The sequence below is a fragment of the Biomphalaria glabrata genome, chromosome 3 (genome assembly GCF_947242115.1).
Source record: "Biomphalaria glabrata chromosome 3, xgBioGlab47.1, whole genome shotgun sequence".
Taxonomy (NCBI): Eukaryota; Metazoa; Mollusca; class Gastropoda; family Planorbidae; genus Biomphalaria; species Biomphalaria glabrata.
Genome location: NC_074713.1, coordinates 17,370,704 through 17,388,031, shown reverse-complemented (window position 1 = coordinate 17,388,031; position 17,328 = coordinate 17,370,704). Strand labels below are relative to the sequence as shown.

At 32.4% G+C, this 17,328-nt stretch overlaps 2 protein-coding genes across 5 annotated transcripts in view; one reads left to right on the top strand and one right to left on the bottom strand.

Annotated features, from left to right (window-relative positions):
- Positions 1–9: 9 nt before the first annotated feature.
- On the top strand, positions 10–12,988 carry LOC106056934 (adipocyte plasma membrane-associated protein-like). Of its 2 annotated transcripts, none has more exons than XM_013213869.2 (10): positions 10–158; positions 3,068–3,226; positions 5,323–5,424; positions 5,581–5,696; positions 6,795–6,887; positions 7,019–7,135; positions 8,794–8,965; positions 9,507–9,641; positions 10,345–10,531; positions 11,119–12,988. In XM_013213869.2, the coding sequence occupies exons 2-10, from the start codon at positions 3,117–3,119 to the stop codon at positions 11,353–11,355; spliced, it is 1,269 nt and encodes a 422-aa protein (XP_013069323.2). In that variant the 5' UTR covers positions 10–158; positions 3,068–3,116; the 3' UTR covers positions 11,356–12,988. The 2 variants fall into 2 exon arrangements, with proteins under 2 accessions (XP_013069323.2, XP_013069324.2); XM_013213870.2 differs by having other exon boundaries at positions 99–252.
- Positions 12,974–17,328, bottom strand: part of LOC106056932 (baculoviral IAP repeat-containing protein 6-like) — a 67,893-nt gene continuing 63,538 nt past the window's right edge. For all 3 annotated transcript variants that reach the window (XM_056023751.1, XM_056023753.1, XM_056023752.1), the window contains exons 63-67: positions 16,181–16,342; positions 16,015–16,092; positions 15,686–15,874; positions 15,173–15,307; positions 12,974–14,116 (exon numbers count right to left, since the gene is read on the bottom strand). In XM_056023751.1, the coding sequence (XP_055879726.1) occupies positions 13,796–14,116; positions 15,173–15,307; positions 15,686–15,874; positions 16,015–16,092; positions 16,181–16,342 (885 nt within the window). In that variant the 3' untranslated portion in view covers positions 12,974–13,795. The remainder of the gene's footprint in view (positions 14,117–15,172; positions 15,308–15,685; positions 15,875–16,014; positions 16,093–16,180; positions 16,343–17,328) is intronic.

Here is a 17,328-nt window from a genome sequence, read left to right as displayed (position 1 = left end):
TTAAAACAAGCTATTATGGATCTACTTCTAGATTTGGACCACAAAACAATAATAATAAAGACCCATTTGGTGTTTAAAAAAAAATATTGTCACCTCTAAATGCAAAAGAGCTATAGAACCGCAGCCGACCTTCAACCCCGTTTGTTTATGTCGTGATGGTTTGTAATTTAACCACGAAAATATGTTGATGTTCACTATGTCCATTGCATTGATAAACAAAATTCTACGACTGATAGATTATTTTTAACTTTGGTTAGGCCAATTTAGAATATACATCCTCTGTTTGTGACCCTTTAATTCAAGAAAACATTAAGAAACTTCGAATTCAAGTTGTTCTGAACAGAATTGACAGTCACAATAACAATTTGAATATCTACTCTAATTATCCAATTACCAATATAATAAATTAAATTAAAAATAGTAATCAGTAATATAATAGTAATGGATAGACTAATAAATAGACTAGGCAAGGCCACTATCTTTATCTAGGCTAGGTCACTAGTAGTTGTTAAGAGTAACAAAAAAACTAAAACAAATTAATTCCACTGTGTCTGCGCAGCCCCAGCTGTGACCATTGTCCGCAGGTGGTTGATTTGGATTTTCTTTTCGCCGTCTGCATTTGTCCTCGTCATCGGATTTTCTTTGGGTCTCAAATGTGTATCCCATGGCCTTCATAAGTGATCTCCAGTGTCTCGTTCTGAGGCTCCATGCTACCAGGTGCTCTCTTCTATTTCAGCCAAGGAAAGTTGACGCCTGAGCTAGCCAGGAAAACCAGTGACTTGGCAGAATTTAAGTCATTGGTTAATATGCATGACTAAATGCATGACGCGTAGGACGTAATCATCTTCTTTTTTGAAGTAACGTCTGTATTATATAAGAAGAATAATAATAGTATTACTATTACTATTATTACTATTAAAGTAGTATTACTAGATCTATATCTAGTAGTAGAGCAGTCAGTGAGATTCGAGATTCATTACAAACACCTTTAGTAAGTTAAGTAAAATTACTAAATTTAGAAAGCCTTCATCTTCAGGTAAAAGACTCAATTTTAAAAGTAAAGTAGCAATTAATTTTAATTAAACATAAAACACTGAACCATGATAATAAGGCTTGTCTTCGAGTCTGAAATTAGTGAGGAGTGCAGTATTTCCTGTGTCTGCGCAGCCCCAGCTGTGACCATTGTCCGCAGGTGGTTGATTTGGATTTTCTTTTCGCTGTCTGCATTTGTCCTCGTCATCGGATTTTCTTTGGGTCTCAAATGTGTATCCTATGGCCTTCATAAGTGATCTCCAGTGTCTCGTTCTGAGGCTCCATGCTACCAGGTGCTCTCTTCTATGTCAGCCAAGGAAAGTTGACGCCTAAGCTGGTCTTTGAAGCATTTCCGTGGGGCAGCTCTGTTACAGTGACCACCTTTTAGCTCACCAAAAAAGACTGCCTTTGGCATACGTTCGTCTCCCATACGGGATACTGCCAAACCCAGTGTAACTGCCGGACCATATACTGAACCATAATAATATTCAAATACAAAAGCAAAATCTAATACAATACTCAGAAAGACACAAAGATAAAGGCACATAACATTCCTCATTCCATATGCTAGGACTAATTTGTATGTGACTTGTCAGAATTTAGGTCATTGGTTAATATGCATCACTAAATGAATGACGTAGGACGTAATCATCTTCTTTTTGATGTAATGTCTTTATTATATTATTTATATAAGATAAGAAGATAATGCTCCTTCTATCCTAGTGCTATTAGAGTTTTTTTATTTAGAAGGCATCAGAGTTTCAAGCTTTGGAGGACTGTTTTTCAATTTTGGATTGGTTAGGAAGACTATTTGACTGTTTGGCATACTTGGGTGATTTGCTAGCATGGTAGCTGCTAGTTCAAGTGCCTCCTTTTGTGCTCCATGGCTGTCAGAGAGCTCACTAGTTGCAATGAACTTTACTGTTGTTTTTTCCATTGGGTCATTCAATGAGTATTTCAGCTCCTCTGTTTGTGGTGGCTTCTTGAGATGAACCATCCATGTAAACTATGACATTGGTTGATATGGTAATGAATTAGTAGAAAAGAGTTCACCAATTTCTTTTGAGATTTTTTTTCTTATGTAATTTTTGCTCCATCACTGGTTTTCCTGGCTAGCTCAGGCAACCCATTCCACGCTCTAATAGCACTAGGGAAGAAGGAGCATTTGTACAAATTTGTCCTAGCATATGGAATGAGGAATGTGCCTTTATCTTTGTGTCTTTCTGAGTATTTTATTAAATTTTGTTTGTGTATTTGAAGATTATGGTTCAGTGTTTTATGTATAATTGCTACTTTACTTTTGAGTCTTCTATCCTGAAGGCTTTCTAAATTTAGTGATTTTACTAAAGGTGTTACTCTAGTCAAATGTGAATATTTGTTTGTTATGAATCTCACTGCTCTATTTTGTGTCTGTTCCAGTTTCTTAGTGTTTTCTTGTCTTCATGTTATAAATCTTAAGCTTTATTTTGCATTTGTTATATTATAGTTTCTCAATGTTTTCTTAAGTTAGAGTTCCCATATAGAGGTTGCATATTCTTATATTGGCCTAACTAAGGCTAAATAATATTGTATTTTTTTGTTCCTGTTTGATTTGTAAAAATTTCATTTATTAAGCCTTAACGCTTTTTGTTTGATTTTTTAAAATGATTTCATCAATATGGAGGCTCCATTATTATTAGACCTAGATATTTTGACTTTTTAGTCCATGTAACTGGTTTACCATAAATAAAATAAGTAGTTTATATATGGTTCAGTTGTTGTTGTTTTTTGTTACTCTTAAAAACTGCCATTTATCTTTGTGAAAAGACATGCTCCAATTTGATACCAATGTCTGTAATTCTTCTAATTCTCTTTGAAATTTCAGTATCATTTGTAAACTGAATGAAAATTAAAATGATTAATTATACTATTTTTAAATTAGCTAAAATTTTCAGTTTGTCATTATTCATACATTATATTTTGACTTAATCTAGTAAGTCTTGTATTACTATGAGTATAATTTTTCTTGATTCAAAATAAAATTGTTGGATTCTAGATGAAGATCTAGAAAGTTGAAGAACAAAGAATAAAAATTGAAAAAAAAAATGTCTTCAGAAGGTGCCAGACTTCGGCGCCCAGAAAAGAAATACTCTGACACCTCAAAGAATTCTAATGAAGTAACAGAAGAAGATGCTGTAAAGCAAGCATCTCAGGGGTAATGAGTTATATAAACCTAGATCTAAATAAGAAATAGTTTTATTTTATTAGCTTTTGTCATATTGTGTTAATAAGTAGGTAATGAAATAATTAATTGAAAGACTTGTGACAGCCTAATTCCAATGTTCCTTCCAATGAATGCTTTTTCTTATTCTTCATTTGCATCTTTTATAAACATGAAGATTTCTTTTTAATGTCTTAGTTATTTGATTGAATGTAAAAACAATGGCTATATAAAAATGATAAACACAAAACTATCCTGAAAACATTAGTCTTAATAACAGAAAAAAAAATTCTTGAACTAAGTTCTTTAAGCCAAATACTGAATTGTTCACTGATGCCTTTCATTATCTAGCCCATATTTGCCCTAGATGAAAACATGTAAATAATAAAGTAATTGACAAAAGGTAGTTGAATTACTTTCATCATGTAAATAGTTTTAAACAGTACCTATAATCATATTTATAAAAAAACAGAAACATGGGAAATGCTTTTAAGATATTGTTAGATTAATTTAGCTATAAAAATAACAATGCAGAACTTTTTGTAACATTCATTGTGCAAATAATTATCATTCTATAAATCGTTTGTACTATCATATAGTGATTAATCCACTTATCTGCAGTGTAAACCCCCAAAACTTTATCTGTAAATCTTCTCTGAAACTGCAATATTTCTGCTTTCCCCTAAACACTCTTCTTGACCTATCAGACTATGTCACTTGAGAAGCTAGACCATAAGTAGATCCTGAGCTGAAAGTGCAGTAAGGCCAAAAGCTTTCCTGTCTATCTCTACAGCTTATTCAAAGCTGATGTTTTCAATGTAAAATTAACTGCAGCTCTACAGAGTCTGTGTCAGATCTCAGTCACTCATAATAAAGGTTTATCTTAAAATATTAAGGGAAGAATTGGAGTCAGACTCTGAGTCAGAATCACAGAAAATCCAGGAGTCAGAATTGGAACTTTTGCCAGAAGTTTTGGCTACAGAACCCTTAGTCAGAAAGCACAGGTAACATAATCCTGTTGGAAAACAGTAAATAGTTTGGATGGCTGCCTGGTTGTGCGGTATGCGCACTGAACTGTCGTTCTGACTTCTCGATGAATTATCTTTAACTCTGATGGAACATCCAAAATATATGTAAAACGCATTTTTTCTTACAATAAAAAAAACAGTAAATAGTTTGTATACTTGGGGAATCAAAAAATATATATTGTTATTGACACTATTTAATAGTTTGATAGATGAGAAGTCTGCTATTATGAGTTGATATTAATGAATAGATCATAAAAAAGTAATATTTCAATTACTTTTATAGCAACAATAAAATGGCAGAAATCTGATCAGTATCATTTCTCTAAGTAATTGTCACTGATCATTATAACTCAAGCTCCATACTTATACTAAAATCAAAACTGTTCGAACCAACCATTTTTCATTTTAGTGTGAATTTTTATAAAATCTTGTAAAACCTTTTTTCTATTGTTTTTGCTACATTTTTATGCGAATTAACATTTAAGCCCAGTGGTAATAAGTCAAATTAGTTTATACTTTGCAAAAACTAGCAAAACCTACAAGTGATAGTTATTTTTATGTGAGAAGTTTCTGTCAACCTTTATACAATCATCATGTCATCATGTGGTCCCTTCTGTGGCATAGAACATCAACCAGCTTCCTTCAGACATCTCAATTCTGGGTAAGTCTCTCCAACTGTCCCCACATCATCTGCATTTGAATCTCTGCAGCATGTATTTCTTTGCCGTTCCCACTTCCTCTTTCTTTGAGGGTGCCAGGTGAGGGCTTATGTTGGTGTGGCCTATCCATCTCCAGCGTCTCTGAAGGATATTTTCATCAATGAGCAGCTGCTTTGTTCTTTGCCACTGTTCCTCATTAGTGATCTTATCTGGCCAGTGGATCTCTTAAGACACGTATTGATGAAAATCTAGGTTTTTTTTCATGGTAGTGATAGTGGTTCTCCAGTTCTTAGCTCCATAGAGTAATATTTGGCTTCACAATGGTAGCTTTATAGAATATTTCAACCTTTTTTCTTGTAATAATTACTTTTTAACAGCTATTTTATTCAATTCTTATCAACAGCTGGATTTATCGCTTTTTTCAAGCTTTGATTCTGACCATAGTAATACCTATTGTTGCATTAATTGTTTTTCCTTCGCCAATATCACCTGTTGAGATCACTGGGTAAATATCAATAAGTATTAGAATTTTAATGTAATTTTGTTTGTAATATTTTTCTTAACTGCTCAATGTAGTTCAAATTTTACATTGACTTAGCACTGTTTTTTTTTTGTTATTGTTTTTTTTTAAAGTTTATTTCTAATTGTATTTATTTTTCAGTCTACCTGAACCTCCTGAGTTCACTGGAGCTTTGACAGTCAATGATTTGTTAAGCAATGCAGAACAAATCTATCGTGGTCAAGTTAGTGGTCCTGAATCGATTGTTGTTGATGGAGGTATGTTAACAACTGAAATGAAATATTTACATTTGAAAACAAACAAAAATTAAAATTCCTTTTAAAAAAAAAGCTTATCTAAGGGCAAGAACTCTGCACTTACAACTATATTCTTCAAGAATGTAGAAGTTATTTCCTTTATTTGATATCAGTAAATAATTAATTAATAATAATTAATTTACTAATTGGTTAATTTTTTTATTGATTCGTGTTTAGTTAGGTACAATAAATAATTGTTTAAAGTTTCAACTTGATCCGAGAATGGGTGTTGGAGAAATTTCCCTTGTTGGTATTTAAACAAAATAATTAACCCCAACCGTAACCAGTAATTAATTGACTAATTGATTAATTTTTTTTATTGATTCTTGACAGATAAACAGAGTGAGTTGATAGAAGCTTTGTAAAAATGTGTTTAGACTATTACAAAGAAAGGTTACTTGCATTAAGGAGTATCAATTACATAAATAGGTGTGTGAGATATATATATATATATATATATATATATATATATATATATATATATATATATATATATATATATAGTAGAATGTAAGGGGTATGTATGTATGTATGTATGTCCTTCATAGAAATAAAAAATGTTTGACCAATCTTAATAAAGCTTGGCATGAACATTCCTTAGATAATAGCAGTGATCTTAGGATATGTAAAGTTGCCCTACAATAAGAGAATTTACTAGATTTAGGTCAGTGAGGCATCTGGACATAGATTTTAACAATTTAAACTGCATAGCTGCCTTTAAGATATATGAAAACAAAAAAAAAAATATTTAAAAAAACAGAGCAAAGCTGGTTAAAAAAAAAATAGCAAGTAATATATACAAACACTAAGGGCAATGCAAAACTATAATTATCAAATTTTTTCATTTCTTACTATTAATACTATTTTTTTTTTGCTCTGTGCAGTAAAATAAATGGAATACTAAATCTTAATAACAGAAGTGTTAATTCTGAATGTGCCATGAATTAAAATTACTTCATTATTGCATACTTGATGATAATGGAGTATCAGATTGGAAGAAAAATGTTTTAGACCAGATGTTCTTCTTTTATCTTTAAGGCTCTGTTTTATTGTTCACAGACCATATTTACACTGGAACAGCTGATGGCTGGGTCAATGATATTCATCAGGGAACTGTGAAAAAACTGGTCAGATTTGGGAGTGAGCCTTGTGGTTTGTATCTTTTTTAAAATCTTTATGATGATTGGAAACTGATAAGCTACTTCAACAAAACGAAATATATAATACACTTGATGTAAGAAAAAATTAGTTTGATACAATTGAACTTTCAAATTTTGAAACAGGAGGCATTGAAAATGAAAACACGTGTGGCCGACCACTGGGCATGAGAATGGATAAACATGGCTTCCTAATAGTTGCTGATGCATATTTTGGTTTGTTTCAAGTGAATGTTGTCACAGGTAAGATATCAATATAAATATAGATGTAATCATTGTTTTTATTATTTATCATTTTTTTAAACAAATAAATGTATACATTTTATAACTGTTTGTAAAGTGTATATAAACCATAAAAAAATGTTTTAAGTAGATGACACAATTTTTCTTTAATATTCAGTTTAACTTGAATAAACCAAGGATTTTGCAAAGATCAAAAGAATTTAGTACAAGTACTTAAGTGCTTAAATTATTCCATTCAAGCTGAACTTCTTGTAAGAAACCATCCAATTCAAGGATCAAGTTCAGAAAATGGGACTTGGAATTATTCTTGGGGCAAAAAAAGAATACTCCCATCCTGACCATAGAAATAGAGAATAAGAACTTACAAGGAAGGGAACTAATGTGTTAACCACTAAAGCGTACTAAAAACAAAAAAAAGTGCTAAACAAAAAAATTCTTGGAGGCAAAGAGAAAAATCTTCCTGCATTGTTTTAAGCAACTCCTCAAAATAACTTCTTGCTAATGAATAATGTAGAAACATTTCAAGAATTATCATTTAAGTTTTTTTTTAATTCAATAAGCAACTACCAATATAAACATTCCAAATCATATTATAAACATTCTCTCTCTCTCTCTCTCTCTCTCTATATATATATATATATATATATATATATAGATAGATAGATAGATAGATAGATAGATAGATAGATAGATAGATAGATATTTATAAAGAAAGATAATCAGAACATTGCATCAAAATAAAGTTATCAGCATATATAACTTCAGCTCTCTGATAGTAGCTCAACCTCTTTTTCAATCCATCAGGAGCCAATAGCTGAAATTTAAATGCAAAATCTCCTCAAATTACACAAGAACTGCTTAGCAAATTTAGAAATTTAAAAAAAATAATAAATGGCTGATAATTTGGTAATGGAAAGAACATTTAAGCTCCAACTGTGGAAATTAGATGGAAGTAAATCCTGCTTTCCAAAAAAAAAATTACAGGGACCAATGGAAAGAGGGTACAAACTATGACCATAGAAAAAACATCACATATAGGTAGAAATCAATTTTTCATCAAAGAAGTAAATTTGTTTTTAAAAAGAGACAGTTATGAATATTGTACTGGAGAAGAGACTTAAGAAAACATTCAGCATCAATAGCTTATCCATTAATCATGTAGCCATCATTCAAACAGACAACCTTCATTTTTTCACATAGTTCTAGAAGACCTGCAAAGACAGTAGACTTTATGGTAGCCTCAAGGAGTGTTGAAGTGTCTGATTTTTAACTCTGTTTTATCTCACCTGTGTCTATTCACTCATGCACCAGCGATCCCAATTATTTTGGCAATGTGTCATTCACTGACTGCATAGCCTGATTATATTTTTATCCCATGCCACAAGTTCCAAAATTTGACCTTGATCTTAAACCCATTCCCAAATTTATTTTGTTAAAAAAAAAATGAAGTAATTGGTTCATGACTTTCAAACTAATTACATTCAAGCTACTTAAATATTTCATACAATTGTATCACACTTTTTATAAAACACTCATGCTCACATATTTTTTTAATGGCTGTTAGTTACCTCACACAACCCACATAACTATGGTCCCAGAAGAGGGGAGATATACTTAAGAGCTAGTCAGAGTAATATACACTTGTTGTTTGTTCACAGGTGATTATACTACATTATATTCATCAAGCACCCCTGTGAATGGGAAGACCCCAAAGTTTTTGAATGATTTAGATATTGATGATGATGGGAAAATATATTTTACTGATACAAGCACAAAGTGGACTAGGAATAATTTCCCAATGGTGTTCTTGGAAGGCATTCCAGATGGACGGTAAGAGCATAAGCTTTATATGATTGATAAAGTTATATAGGGTGATGGGAGGACATCCTGGATGTGGGGTCCTAACAAATGACATATTTAGGGGACATTCCTAGCTCTATGCCATCTAACTGAAATTATTGGGGAATTATAGAGGTGTTGTGATATAATCCAAAACACTTATGAGCTAAATAAAACATTCCTTTAAAAAAATCAATTCACTGTAGGAAAATATGTCCTCCTTGTCTTCTGTTTACTAGTAATCCTCTAAATATTCTTTACCCTGAAACTGTCACCATCACAAACATAATTATCTAATACATAAATCTATTTCCTACTTTTACTATCAATGTACCCTGACATAGGGCAAAGGTGTTACTTGGCATTAAAAAAATTGCTTTGCTAACAGTAATTATTTACTATTGCATTACTTACCTAATAACTAAATAGTTCTTGAAAAAAACTAGTATTTAGTTTGAAACTATTTTTTTTAGACTTAGAGGTCCATGGTCCTAAATATCAAGTTATTTAACTAAATTCTCTTTATTTGTAGTTTATTGATGTATGACCCTGTGACTAAGGAAACAATACAACTGTTTGAAGGCCTACTGTTTGCCAATGGAGTTCAACTCACTAGAGACAAAACTGCTGTACTTGTCGCTGAAACTTCAAAATTCAGAATCATGAAGTCAGTTCAGTTTTCTTATATTTACTTATGAAAAAAAAAATGTACTGTCTCTGTCATTTAAATTTTGGAATAGCTTTTTAAAAAAAAGGTATCAAAAGGAAGTACATGTAGCCCTAATGATACATCAGAGTGTATGCAAAACCATGACTTGCTCTTTCCCATCACCTCCCAGTTGAAAAATAATACCATCATTAATAACTTCAGTAGACCTCATCTTGAATCCATTGTACTTTACTTTCTTCTTACAATAGTGCTCAAAACAAATCCATGGTTGCTTCATTTCCCCAAAAAAATGTCTTATCCATTCCCTCTCATCTTCAGGGAACAAAGAATTATACAAGTGAGTCTGGAGGAGGGGTTAGGTAATTATGGCTCTAAGACAACCAACTTTCAGACAATAAAAAAAAAAACGAATTAAAAAATACAGCCACAAAATTATTTGGTCTTCAGATGCACCTTAAATCATGTTACATATTATTTCTTTTTTTTTTAAACATTTTCACTTTCACTCACAAATTTAATACAAACTTGAAATCCAATTTTCTATACGTCTTACAATGGCATCATAACCAGTGACAAACTCTAGACAATACTATGAATTGTAGTTGGCAGGCATAAGGTGTCATCTCCCTTTTCACAGGGCTGCATTGACTTAAGGAAGAAATATTAAACAGTGGTTTCATTCATAAATGTCTTGTTACAGATTTGATTTGGCAACTAAAAACTTGTCAGTGTGGAGCGATCGGCTACCTGGAGCGCCAGACAATATCCGCTACTGTAAAACTAGTGGGACTTACTGGGTAGGGCTGGCGTTGATCACTCAACAAGGCAAACCCTCATTCACACACTTCCTTGCTAACCGTCCATGGGTCAGAGGAGTCATTGCAAAGGTACACAAAATGAAAATTATGAAACAAATGTTAATATAATGTTTGTGTAATGATGAAATGTGATGGTGAAGTGCTCATAGCGGTCTTCTAAAATGAATAACCTAAGTTTGAATCATGGAAAAGATTGGCCACATAACTCTTTCAAAAATGGCCACACTGCAGGGAAGTTGACTTCACAATCCTCTATAGAAGGAATTAATAATGATGTAGATAGAATGTTTCTCAAAAAAAACATTTCCCTGAGAAATTCTGTACAATTGTAACATTTGACTTTCTAGACAATGCATAAAGAATTTTAGGAAAAAGGATGGGGTTGTAGTTCTGGTTTACTTCAGCCAATCCACAAGCTTAATATATGACCGAACAAAACTGTTCAGTAAATAAAGATTCAGTACCAGTGAGAACCTTTATTAACCATTTAAGAATATATCTGCAAATAAAGGGAAACTTTTCTTTCATACAGACATAGACGTTTAGAAAAGTAAAAAACCTTAAATTAATATATCATAATGTTACTAAAGAAACATGAAGCCTAAAGTTTCTTTTTAGACTTACAATTATGCATAAATTTTCTCTTTACTTCACAGGTCTTCACTATAAATGTCTTTTTGACACTCAAAGATTTTTTTGCTAAGACTGATGCTAAAGCCATGGCATTAGAGTTGAATAGCGAGGGTACTATTATCCGCAGTCTCCAGGACAAAAATGGGGTTGTAATCAAAGGTGTTAGTGAAGTGGAGCATGCTGATGGAGTTATGTACTTTGGCTCATTTAATGCTAACTACGTTGGACGCTTGTATCGAAAAAGAATTCCTGGATTGTAACAATTTATTTTCACATGTTATAAACAAGCATCTAATGGTTATAACATGACATGTTATAAGCTAGCTATGCAAAAAAAAAAAAATTGTATTCAATCTTTTAGAGAGTGAAGTTTCATTCCAGTGTGTTTCCCAAGGTGTGATGATGATGTCTATACATTGTATATTGTCATTTATGCATAATGTGAAAAAGTTCTTGATGGAATAATTGTGAAAGGGGTTTCCTTTGTTTTATATACTGTCACATTTTAAAAATCTAATTACCAAATTTTACTTTTCTCCCTTTTTAACACTAATAATTTTAATTTTTAGTACAGTTTGTTATATTTCCAGGGCTGTTTATGTTGAGTTGTTTATTTGATAACAATGACAACAGTAAAAAAAATTTTTGTCCTATCTATAATGTGCATTATACTATTTTCATAATATGCATACAAATAAACACTGAGGGTAAGCTGTAATTCAAATTGTTTTGTCTGATGTCCAAAATCATCCCTTTACCACTCCACCAGTGTCTCACATATATCAATACTGAGAACATCCATGTTGGTATCATTAGTTACATAGAGTTGACCAGTGTCTCACATATATCAAGACTGAGAACATCCATGTTGGTATCATTAGTTGCATAGAGTTGACCAGTGTCTCACATATATCAAGACTGAGAACATCCATGTTGGTATCATTAGTTGCATAGAGTTGACAATATTTTCATTTGTGCCTCCTATTTGTTGTTAGCTGCAAATGGTTTCTTGTTGCTTTTTCACCTGCACAGTTTCATTTTATGTTGAGCTAATTGACTATTTGAATGATTAAATTGTAAATGTTCATTAAAAGCAATGTTTCTGACAACAGAATTTACTAATAAAATTAAAAAATAAATATTTTCTTGGTCATTTTCATGTACATTTAAAGAAATTAACACAATTTATAAAAAAAAAATGTCACTATTAATTTAACAAAACAATTTATTCCATGTGCAAGATTTCATAGTAATTGTCATCTGTTTAATCCAGAGTAAAATAACAGTCATAGTTGCATTAAACAAATAGACCTCTCCTGTTTAAAGTAGTAGTAGCTCTGTCTTGTACAGTGATAACAAAACATGTTCCCGGTGAAAGTGAGTGCAGACATTGCATACATGTCATAGAAGTAACACAAAGCTGTGTGAGAAGTCTTTAAGATTTTTAAATGATATATTGCAGCTGGAACCAAGTTGAAGCCTTGATCATGAGAATCTATACATCTTGAACTCAGACATAAAAAGAGAATATTCACACATTTTCAGCCATCAGAACATTTTTTTTTGAAGATACAAAATTAGTATAATTACTTATGCGATATATATATATATATATTGAATGTACTCTCAGATGATAAGAAATATTGGTTAAAAACAAATGTTTAATAAAAACAACAAACCCAATTGTGAACATATTTATTTAACTTCAATTTAAAATGTTCTGTACACAGTCATAAAATGAATATAGAAATTGAAAACCTTTTACCTGTATTATTTTGGTCATTGCAATATAACCAAGGGCTGTCAATACACAGAGTTATTTATTTAGAAGTTTTCCCCCTTGTCTATTTGTCAGTCCTTGTCTTTGTAGAATGGGGGGGGGGGGGGGGGGGAGGGGGGGAACAATCAACTGAAAGGTTACTATTTAATGCATATCAGTATTAACATTTCTCAATCGTAATATCAATCACTATATTAATAATGATCACATTGTCACGGCTAATATGAAATTATAAAGTTTAAAAAAAATGAAAAGTACATTTCTTTTTTTTTTTTTTTAAACTTGGACATTATAATACTCATTTCTGTTGTTTTTTTCCTCCTATTCAAACAAAACTACAAATGAAAGAAGCAACATATTGACAAAATAAAGAAAGGAGAGCTAACATGATCCACCATCCACCAACTCCAGTGACAGCTAGTCATCAACCACACAAAAGATACACTTGAAATATCAATACAAGTTGAAATGCAAACACTCCATGCCTCGGGCAAGACAATGAAACACCATCAGGGATCATGTTATTATTGTAGAGAAAGTGATCTCTAAAAATAACAAGTAGCTATTTATTTATAGTCAAATATTTTACAATGACAAAATGAGTCATGTTCTATCTAATTAACACGGTGTTCATAATTCACATTATTTTGTTTTTTTCACTTGGAAAGCATTACATTTCTTTTCCCAAGCATAAATGCAATGAATATGTAATTTATTCTCTAACGAGTACAGCAAAGATCTGTATTCCTGCCCAATTGACGCCATGGACATAGTGAAGGTTGCGTTAGGGTACTGTCACTTTTGAGTCAAAAATTAGAATGACAGCTAGACATTTCAGAGTGTAGGTAGTTTGCACAAACCATACACACTGGGTCTGTAAGGACTGGACCATAATGACTCTATGGAAAACTGTTTGTGTGTCAACAATCTTGGTCAGCTGATGGGGTCATGCTGTCATCTGAGGCTGGCATTTGTTGCAGCTGATCGTGTTGCACACCAATGGCTGAGAAGAGAGAGAATGGGTCCATGTAAATGTCATGAGAATTTGTCAGTGCATAATTAATATCTTCAGGAGCCAGCGGACCCAAGATTGAAGCTGAAGCTTCCGTTTGGTCCGAGGTGTTGGTAGCATACTGTTTGGCTTCTGGGTCAATTTTAGTTGCTTCAGATTCTTCTTCAAGTTGTAGATCTGCAGGTGGTTTCAACTTTGACAGTTCTTCCCTTAACTGATTGTAGTGACGCTATCAAGGAGAAAAAACACATAAATGTTAAATGTCAGTGGGTATTTTTAAAATAAATCACTAATGCTACTTATACTGAAATAACCAACTCTAGCTATGATGGTCATTTTGTAAGCCAAAAAAGTTTTCCAAAGAAAATTCCATAGTTTTTCTAATTCATTATTTTGAGTTACAAACAATCCAAAATTACAAAGCTCCAATGAGAAAATTGAACACAGACCAATAAAAATCATTATGGAACTCTTCTAACATTTCTTACTACTGCTTATGTGGATTTGTGCTTTACAATATTTCTTTATCTAAAATTATTTCTTTTTATTGATGATAACTAGTAGATAAAATGGCATGTTAAAAAAAATAAAAGCCCGTCATTCAAAGAAATCTGCAAAGAAGAAGGAAGAATACATATTAGAATAATTTTGGTTTAGCTCGGTGTCGCGGTTGGTGAGCAGTAAAGTGCTTGGCTTCCATACTGGGGTCCAGGGTTCGAATTCTGGTGAAGACTGCTTCGGGATCTTTGGGAGCCTCTGAGTCCACCCAGCTCTAATGGGTACCTGACAATAGTTGGGGAAAAGTAAAAGGCGGTTGGTCATTGTTAACCGTAGGCCACAGAAACAGCAGACCATTACATCATCTGCCTTATTAGACTACAAGGTCTGAAAGGGGAACTTCACTTTTTTACTTTTTATGGTTTAGCTGACTTTTTTTTGTCCAGTTACATTAGGAAAATCAATGAAAGAGGCAAGATACTTAAGTTTTCAATCAAAGGTCAAACCTAGGACTAATAGTTGAATAGTGAAGCCCATACACATACATTTTATTTTTTTCATATATGATTTAATGCACCATTTTTATGCTTTTAAGTTAATAATGTCATAGCATGATTGGCATTCTTTTAAAATTACATTTAAATGGCAACCTACATCTTTAACAATTCACATTCACAGAAGGCACTAGATACCTTAGAACATTTTGTGTGTTTCCATTGACACAAACACATTTATTGAATAAAATGATATAGAATAGATATATGCCAATTAAATTTATAATGCATACTTTAAGTGCCAATGTGCTCTGTGCTATTGATCTTCCAGTGCGTTTATCATTGCTATAACCTTCCATTTCTGTTATCCATTTTTCACACTGAGAAAGAATCTCATGACGCTTCAGCCAAAAATGTGCATGGATGATCTTAAAGAAGAAAAATAAATGTAAGATTGATTAACCAAAGCATTTAATAGGTTTCTAGCATTGTCAACATAAAATCTTTTTCTAAACATCCATAGGAATTCAGGTACTAAAAATAAATAACTGCCTGTCCATATATTAACTGTAGGCAGTATTTAATACTTGAAAGGGAACTATTATTAAAGGAATGAATAAAAACTTTAAAAGACTATCAGTGAAGACCAATAACATAAACCTGGGACTAGAAAGCCAGGCACTCAGGCAAAGTTGCTGGGTTGTTTTTTTTTCGATGAATACATTTTGAAAACATTTATTTAGAGGTTTGTTTTTTATTTATTTAAAGTGTAAGTGTTGGTTGACATGATAATGAAAAAAGAGAACCTCTTTAAAACATAGAGAGGGATTCTTCAGCTGCTCCAACATAGCCCATTTGACTGTGGCTTGTCTTATGTTGGCATCATACTCATGTGAGCTAGCAGCTCCTGATGGGGTACCTCTAGACCTCTCATAGCCAGGTTCATTGAAGTAAGGTTCACTGACCAGGATAAGAGACTGAATAGAGACCAAAACCTGTTGAAAAAGAAGAATAAAAAAATTATAAACTCTGGAATGCATGTCAAATATTTTTATAAAAGAAGACAAAAAAACTTTGTAAAGCATTAATCATTTTTCTGTACAGAATTTGTAAAAGAAATTTAAATATGACCTACTTGTAGAAAACTGGAAGTTTGTGCATTCCATTTCTCTTCTGGCCTACCATGCCATGTATTTAATACACTTAGACAAACCTGTGAAGAAAAAGGTTACTAGCTATAATTATCACATTCTAATCCTTACATGTATGCCTAGCGAAGAATCTCATTAAGATTTACATACCTTGCCGTCATTGTACAGATTGGGATTGAATCGCACTGAATGATTTCCTGTTGTTTCCATGTTGATGAATGGGGGAGTGTTTGGATAGTCTTGGGGAAAGAACACATCAAATTCAAAACATCCATTGGCATAAGGAGTGTCTGATGGACCAGTGATGAGTACCTGCAGGAAATCAAAATGTAAATAGCACAAATTCAGATCATCATCTCATCTAGTTTAAACCAGCTAACCCAGCAATCTGTATGATCTACTATGTAAGTACCAAACTATTTATTTGTATTTGATCTACTTATAGATATAGTAGTACAAGAAAATGGAATTCAAAAACTATTAGCCAACACCAAACCAAATAAAGCTTCTGGACCTGATGGTATTCCAGCTAGATTACTCAAAGAACTAAGTAATGAGCTAGCCCCAGTGTTCAAAATACTCTTTCAGGCTTCACTTAACCAGGGCAGAGTACCAAAGGACTGGAAAGAAGCTAATGTCACCCCCCTATTTAAAAAAGGAGAAAAATCTGACCCAGGAAACTACAGACCAGTATCACTTACCAGCATCACATGTAAAATCCTAGAACACATAATATGTAGCAACATCATAAACCACTTAGACAAACATAATGTCCTCACACCATACCAACATGGCTTTAGGAAATATAGATCATGTGAAACACAACTAATAGGACTAATTGATGATTTTTCAAAAGGTTTAGATAATAGTGAACAAATAGATGCTATCTTACTAGATTTTTCTAAGGCTTTTGACAAAGTTCACCACCATAGTTTGCTTAAAAAATTAAAATATTTCGGCATTAATGGTCCACTGCATCAGTGGATTAAAGACTTTCTGATAGGGAGAGAACAAACTGTAATAATAAATGGCTCTAAATCAACACCGATAACAGTAAACTCAGGTGTACCTCAAGGAACAGTCTTGGGTCCACTACTATTTTTAATTTACATAAATGATTTACCAAATTGCATTAGTTCAGGAACAAAAGTCAGATTATTTGCAGACGATTGCATAATATATAGAACAATAAAAACAACACAAGACACAGATATTTTACAAAGAGAATTAGATGAATTACAGAAATGGGAATCAAATTGGAGCATGTCTTTCCACCCAGAAAAATGTCAGTTGTTAAG